The 7,770-nt window shown below is 37.5% G+C and overlaps 1 protein-coding gene across 7 annotated transcripts; it reads right to left on the bottom strand.

Moving 5' to 3' along the window:
* Window positions 1–4,305: 4,305 nt before the first annotated feature.
* LOC145088951 (vacuolar protein sorting-associated protein 26B) lies at window positions 4,306–7,107 on the bottom strand. Of its 7 annotated transcripts, none has more exons than XM_079027450.1 (11): window positions 6,905–7,107; window positions 6,594–6,649; window positions 6,428–6,502; window positions 6,003–6,077; window positions 5,817–5,889; window positions 5,694–5,738; window positions 5,507–5,618; window positions 5,368–5,434; window positions 5,240–5,284; window positions 4,937–5,168; window positions 4,445–4,849 (listed from the first exon to the last, which is right to left on the bottom strand). In XM_079027450.1, exons 2-11 carry the CDS (start codon window positions 6,594–6,596, stop codon window positions 4,668–4,670), a joined length of 909 nt encoding a protein of 302 aa, XP_078883576.1. In that variant the 5' UTR covers window positions 6,597–6,649; window positions 6,905–7,107; the 3' UTR covers window positions 4,445–4,667. The 7 variants fall into 7 exon arrangements, 6 of the variants coding, with proteins under 6 accessions (XP_078883576.1, XP_078883580.1, XP_078883579.1 ...); XM_079027454.1 differs by having other exon boundaries at window positions 6,594–6,738; XM_079027453.1 differs by having other exon boundaries at window positions 6,594–6,776.
* Window positions 7,108–7,770: the final 663 nt, after the last annotated feature.

Consider the following 7,770-nt stretch of genomic DNA (forward strand, 5'->3'; position numbering starts at 1 on the left):
GCACGAGTTTTGGGGCGGCTATGATTTGGTGGCAATATTGTGCTCTGGTGTTTGTGGCGAGGACCGCCGCCGATCCCTGGCGATTGCTGAATTTAATGATGCCATGTATTGTCGATGGTACGGGTTGTAGTAAAGCGATTGCTGATCGTCTAAGCAGAATGTTGTGTTTTGTTGGGTATCGGATCACAGAGAATTCGATTGTCCTTGTGATTCGGTCCCTTTCGTCGTGGCTGACCAACGTTAAGGGCAATTGAATAATTCCTAGCATCCATAAGCTATGTCTGGAGAATCCTACTAATGGTCCACCGGTTGAGGGTCGGAGCCCGTCCTTCCACGTGTCAGGTAGCTTCCAGAAGCAGCGCTCATAGAGTATATCAGAGCAACTACCATTGTCAATGTATATTCAGTGGACCTTCGTGTTATGAATGAATCCTGATATGAGGAGTGGGTCTCGTGGATCCCAGTTTGATGGTGTGGGATCGCTACTCGAGAAACTGATATTGAGTAGGTTTCTCAAGAATGCCTCGATCTCGTTTTCTGCGTGGTGAGGTGGGTTTCTCTTACGAGAGTTAGAGATAGTGAATACCTCAGTGCCGTCATACGGATTCGTCTGCAACAAATTGGGATGTGATATCACCATCTGAGGTGATGAGACATCCGATGACAATTGCCGGAAATTGCTCTAGAGCCCTGTTTCTGCTGTTTTTTTTATCATAATTGGTGGGATCCGGTTCATCGACACCTAGAGTGGTTCGTGCGTTCTGAATAGAGCTTCTACTGCCACCCCAGATGTTGTTGGGTTTAGATCCCCCTTATGCAAGGAACCAACGTCGTCTATTGGTTGTATCACTCTGAGGATACGTCCTGATTGCGTAAAATGTTGTGACAGGTTCGCAAATAGTTTGGATGCTTGATGATGTAACTGCTTTGGAAGCTTTCCTGATAACACAATCACAAAAGAACCGTTAGAGGGAGATCGGGTGTTCTCCCGGGACGTCGCTCCGACATTCAAGTTAGTTTAGGATGAGAGAGAAATCTTAGGGTAATCTTCGTGAGAAAGAAGATGGATCCCTCCCTTGAGATGGAAGAGATCCTTTTATACCTGTTACTAACGGATCGTGGGGACCGTCTCTCGTGAGCGTGATACATGGCCTCCTCTTACTGGGAGAGCTATTCACACTAACTAACCGCCAAGTGACGTCAGTTTTGGGCGTCACCCGAGCTATTTGTAGCTTTCTCATTGGTTGTGGGTGAATGAGGAGATCACATGGGACGCTCTTCCCTTGTGACGAGAAATGGGCTGTCACTCCAGCTTTGGCTCTCTGAGGCCAAGACCGGGTCTCAGCCAAGGCAGTAACGTCTCTGTTACATTTAACGGGTCGTTAGGTAACGTTATATATATATATATATATATATATATATATATATATATATATATATATATATATATAGGGTTAGGTTACTATGTTCTAACTATTTATTGTGTGTATGTATGATTGATTATAGACCAATCATTTTAGTTATTTTAAGAAAATAATTAATGCATATTAAATGTTAAAGATATAATGAGTATTAATTAAATCTTCAGCATTTAATATTTATTAATTACTTTCTTAAAATAACTAAAATGATTGGTCCAGAATCAATCCTACATGTACACAATAGATACTAAAAACATTTGAACCTAACTCTCTCTCTCTCTCTCTCTCTGTATATATATATATATATATATATATATATATATATATATATATATATATGTGTGTGTGTGTGTGTGTGTGTGTGTATATATATATATATATATATATATATATATATATATATATAGACAAAGTTGCAAAAATGGTCCCTGCGGTTGGCAAATTTATGTGTTTTTGGTCCAAAACGAAACCTTGGTGCATCAGTGGTCCAATTTCAGAAACCTTGTGTGTTTTTGGTCCCTATGGTTGGTATTTTTGTGTAGTTTTGGTCTATACCCCACATAAAATGACAAATGTACCCTTATGATAGTTTTTTTAATATTCTTTTAATATTTTCTTATTCTTTTAAATAAATAAATAAATAACCCAAAAGAACTCACACCCCCACCTACCTATGTCAGCACTCTCACATCTCTCTCTCTCCCCCCTCTCTCTCTCTCTCTGTCTCTCTTTCCTTCTTCTAGACGACATCATCCTAGTTGGGTCTTCATCGGAGTACCGTTTTCCTGATGGAGTACTTTTACAGAGTAACCTTCAAGCGGATAAGTGAAGTAAACACACACACGCACACACGCTGGGGACAAAGACAGTAGGGGCGCTGGAGGAAGAAAGTGTGTTGAAGGAAGAAGGGGATGGATTTGATCAAGGTGAAGCAGTTTATGGAGTAACGGACTCTGATCTAAGATTTGAAACTTCTTTCTTAAAGTAAACTGCAAATGGGAGAACGCTACCGAAACCCTAGAAGTATCTGACGTCGAATTCACAGGAGACAATCACCGAATCTGCTTCAAATTTGAGTTCTTGGTTTTAGCACTTGATTTTATCATATTGCCTCCGTCCTCCACATGCTCCAACAAATTCAAAATTTGATTCCCTTTGTTAATCTGAGTTTGATTTGATCTTAATTGTTGTTTTTTTTTTAAGCACAAATATTGTTGCGGGTTTGAATTGAAGCCGAAGTAGGGGTTAAAGACGGTGGTATTAAGGATGGAGTTGGAGGCTATGGAGGTGATGAAGGTGGTTTTAATGGTGGTGAGCTCCAACGGTAATTATAGGTGGTGCGAAGGGTAGTTTTGGTGGCTTTAATGAGGGTGAGGGGTTTTAAATCTGACGAGACAGTGGGAGAGAGAACGATGGGGATGGAGAGTCTCGCAACCAGGACTCTGGAAAATGTGGTAGTGGTTGCGATCTACGTGAACTCCGACGAGAATGGCGGTTGCTGATGGTGGTTCCAAACACAGGTGATGGAGTGTGGAGATGATAAGAGTGGGGAATGGGTCATTTGTTTTTATTTTTTGTTTTGAGTTCCAAAAATTACAAATTTAATTAGTTTATGTATTTCAACAATTAAAGAAAATGAATAATATAAATTATAAGGGCATAACCGACTTTTTCAGTGTATAGGGACCAAAAACAATAGAGATATCTAATTTTGGACCAATAGTGCATTAAGATTTCGTTTTGGACCAAAAGTGCATAAATTTGCTAACCACAGGGACTATTTTTGCAATTTTGTCATATATATATATATATATATATATATATATATATATATATATATATATATATATATATATATATATATATATATACTTTTTTCATTAGAGTGTTGAGCATTCAAATGTTGTATCGTACCACTAAAACCTTAATAAGCATTGTTATTAATATTATTTTGTTTATTTGTCAATTACATGTAAATGATATTGACAACATTAGAGGTCGTTACATTATAATGCATGCTAAGGAAGCACGACTTTACCTATCTATTTTGATTAATATTTTCAAGCCATTTACACCGACTTGGCATTGCATGACGTAACCTGTAATAAGACGTCCTATACACTTTGCATGTCTCTCAAAACAAGCTTTTAGTTATTCGATTTTTTGCAGTCGTAGCTTGCAAATATGAAAAACTTTTTACAACAAAAGTCGTAATATGTATGTAGGAAGACATGTATACTAGCGATGTAAGTGGAATTGACCATATCACATGTGATGTCTAATTTTATAACTTACTCGATGCATTCCTTTAGCCTCATTATAAAACCATAAGCTGGAAAAATTAATAGACTACAAAATAAAAAATGTCATATAGCATAATTCCTAAATATATGTTCGTACAAACTAGTATGAAGTACATTTTAATTATCATCTCTTAAAGAAATCTAACACTCCGATAGTCTCGTACAAACTAGAATGTCTCAGGCGTCATTTTAGCAAACGTTAAAAAGTTGGGTCAATTACCTAATATTCCACAAAAAATATATTCAATTTTATGATTATCTTTAGATATAAATAACTAAAGTACTTAATTGATTGAGATTCTTTGTAAAGATAATGCAAAGTTTCCTTTGTTTGCACTTTGCAGGTTACCATTGCTACCCCACCAACAACATCAACTAAGACATCCGGTTAACTACTCTCCGTTGCTACTCCGACAACATCAACCGGTCAACGACATCTCCAGAAGAGCAAGAGTTGCACATGTCGGAGGTTTAGAAATAATATCAAAACTAAAATCATAAATCATTAAGATTGGCATGGAAAATAATTCCAAAAAAAAAAACATAAAGAAATAGAAACATGGTTGAGATTGGATCTGTACCTAATTTGGGTCAAACAGACGATGCATATTTAACGAATGGAAACAAAATTAATCAAACATGAATGCCAAAGTGCCAAGTGCCAAACGCCCAAACCCGACATCATTCAATTCAGGTGGGGAGTGGGGACCCTGGAGCATGTAGTAAAAAAAGGGCCAAATTGTTGGTTTAAAACAATTACAAATGATTAACTTGCCGTTTCATCATATTCATTAACAACAATAATCTCAATAAGAAACGGTTAAAAGACAAAAGTATCAAAAAAAAAAATAAATAAATAAACACAAATGTTTTTACCTATACAAATGAAAAATGTGTTTTGTTAAGCAGAGTATGTATGAGATTCTAAATGAAGCAAGTGGAATCAGGAGGATTGAGGCGGAGTCCGGAATATTGTGATTTCCTGCTGCTTAAAGTACCTGCGATCTTCTTCATCAACAAGCACCAGATTCAAATAATATTTCACACTGAATTTGTTGTTGATATTGCGGTGTGTTGGTGTGAGTTCATATGGGCTCAGGAACAGCCTGATTGGAATCGACTCACCTAAATAAATTAAACACATTTCAACTCAAATTAGAAATTAGACATTTGATTTGATTCCAAAGTATGAAGAATACTTATTATTATTACCTCTGACAGGAGCTCCATCCATGAGCTCAAACTTTGCTAGGGTTTCTGTCTCCACATGAGTGTTAGCCCCAGAACCAGTGGATTCCCGTCTTCTGATCTCAAGATCCATATTCTTCAGCTTTATTCTAACAAGCAGAAAATATATCTTCCCAATGATCACGTCTTTTAGATCATACTTGCTTTTGTTGTACTCAAACTCGATATGAAGGCAGTCTTCGATTCCAACTTCCATCTGTGTCATTCATTACATTTTTTTCTCAATGCTTTTCTTGCTAAATCAACCCAACTAAAAGTAAAACTCACCTTAATGCTATTGTTGATGTCTGGAGCTGGGGTGTAGTTGTGCACCTGATGCAATCCAATACATACATATTACATATTACATAGATAGATAGATAGATAGATACATCACAAGTAACCCTTTCTCTTACCACAAAATCTTGGTATTCCACTATGCTGCCAGCATAACCACGATTGATGGTCACCTTTAACACATACCTGAGAGAATGAGATAACTTATTTTTACTTTACCTTCATCCCGAAACTAAAACATTTTTTTTTTGAACTTACCTAAGTCGCACGTTTGCTCCATTGTATGTCTCGTACATCATTTCAACCGTTGAAAATTCAAAAGGATATGTTTTCTTTTCATACACTTCACCAGGAACATCCAATTCACGAACTGCATAGCACAACATATCAGATTCACAATGTAGTAAATCAAGTCACCCTTAGCCCTTAGGCAACAGAAACCTACCAAGGGAGGTAAAGTCATAGAAGTTGCCTCGGTCAAAATACATCTCTGCAAAAAACAAAAATAAAATATATTATTATAAATTATAATATGCTAACTTGTTGTTACAGATTTACACAAGCTCACCGATCTGCCCAAGGAGCTCTATTTTGATACCGTTGTGTTCAACCTTCTTTCCTTGTGAGGGTTCTAAACAAATCTACAAACAATGGACCCCACACTTTCCATCACATGTGACATGACTAGCCTCTCAATAAAATGATCAAAGCAACAAAACAATAAACCATATATAGTCAATTGTCACATGTGCACCTTTCCAGCAATGTTTTCTTGACTTTGGAAGAGGGGGACCAGTATTGTCTGACCATTTTCCTTCTTTAATGGAACCTACATCACAAATATAGTCTACAAGCTTCGTTATAGAAGCACAAAACCAGTACTATTCTATCTTACATTTTAACCAGTTGTCTTCCTACAGGAGAAGCAGTGATTAACAATTAAAGAGCATGTGCTTTGTAAGCTGATGTTGCTATAAACATCAGAAATTTCATGGCAATAGACAATACTTAGCACATGAGATAAGCCCAATCTTCGTGACATTAACTTGAAATATTGTTCATTCCTACATAACTTCTCACTAAGAATCATCACTGCTTGAGTTGTGTCAGATGCTTTAAATCAAGACTTAGATCCAATAAAAAGACCACTTATAATAATAAATTAACGATATAAGATACCTGCTTGCGAGTTTTGGCATCGGCAAATGAGATTGAAATATTACAAGCCGGCTTGAAAGCTCCTAAAATGTAATTCTGAAACATACCAACGAAGCATCTTATACTCCAACGCAACAGTTATAATACTCCTGTTAGATAAAATATAACCTTCAGGATCAGCTCTTACCATGCTGCTGCCTGCTAACGATCAAATCAATTTCCACTCTCAGAGCCCTAAATTCACTGTTTCCGATTTGAATTATTCAGAGCATTGACGTGCAAGTTAGCACGGTATAGATATGCAAATTGATTAAATTCAAGAGGTCAAAACCCTAATCATGATTACAAATTTTAAGAAAAGGCTTCCAATCTGCTACTAAAAAGAACCAAAATTCGTTACTTAGTGGTTGATCTAAAGATAATAACAAATTGGGCTGAGCAACATGTTGATATATATAAATACAATCAAACAAACAGAGAAGCAAAGAAAGTAGGTACCTGAGACTGAAAGTTAGTCGGGGAAGATTATGGACGGATCTGAGTGCTGAGCAAGTGATCCGAAGAGTTGATTATGGCAAGCAGCAATAGAGCAACAGAGGGGGGCGGAGACGACGACCCCAATGTTTAGGCAATAGAAGAAGACAAGTGCCAGATGTCCGTCGTGACGATTTCCTCTACTGCCTACTGGCGCGTGGCGTGGAAATCGAATCCGGTAGTTTTTAGGCCCATTCTTCTTCTGGTCATCAAATCAAAGCATGAGCCATGGCCCATAACACATGAACTGTGGACGGTACGAGGTCGTGTTTTGAATTAAGCCCTACACTCCGGGGTCAAGCTTACCTTTTCGTTTCATACATGTTTCAATCAAAAAAAATCACTAAGGGTGTGTTTGATAAAGGTCTGATTGGGTTGAGTCAGCGAATTGGGCTGACTCGGTCAGACCATAAGTGTTTGAATTGTTGCTTTCTCGGTAAGATTGGCTAGCCCAATTGCTTTCTCGCTCAGTATCTTAACAATCGTTGACCGGAGACATTAGACGATCCTACCCCTCCCTCTTTATTCTTTCTTCCATCGTTCCCTAACCTAAAAACACAGCCACATACAACTCCACATCGTATCTCCAATTGAACGCCAAACAGAGGTCGCCGGTCGGACCTCTGCTATCCCGCCGATCGCACCTCCGCCAGACTTCTCTTCCATCTGTGACACCATCTCAACGGCATCAGGTAAGAGATTCTTCTTCTTTTCTGTTAAAAATTTTTAAAATCAGATACCATTTATGCTTTGAAGTTCTTTATGAAATCAAAATATTTTTTTGTTAGAATATTATGAATTCTTTATGAAACCAGAATTGTTTTTCTCTA

This window comes from Lactuca serriola, chromosome 2, assembly GCF_051521515.1.
Source record: "Lactuca serriola cultivar US96UC23 chromosome 2, Lser_US96UC23_V15, whole genome shotgun sequence".
NCBI lineage: Eukaryota > Viridiplantae > Streptophyta > Magnoliopsida > Asterales > Asteraceae > Lactuca > Lactuca serriola.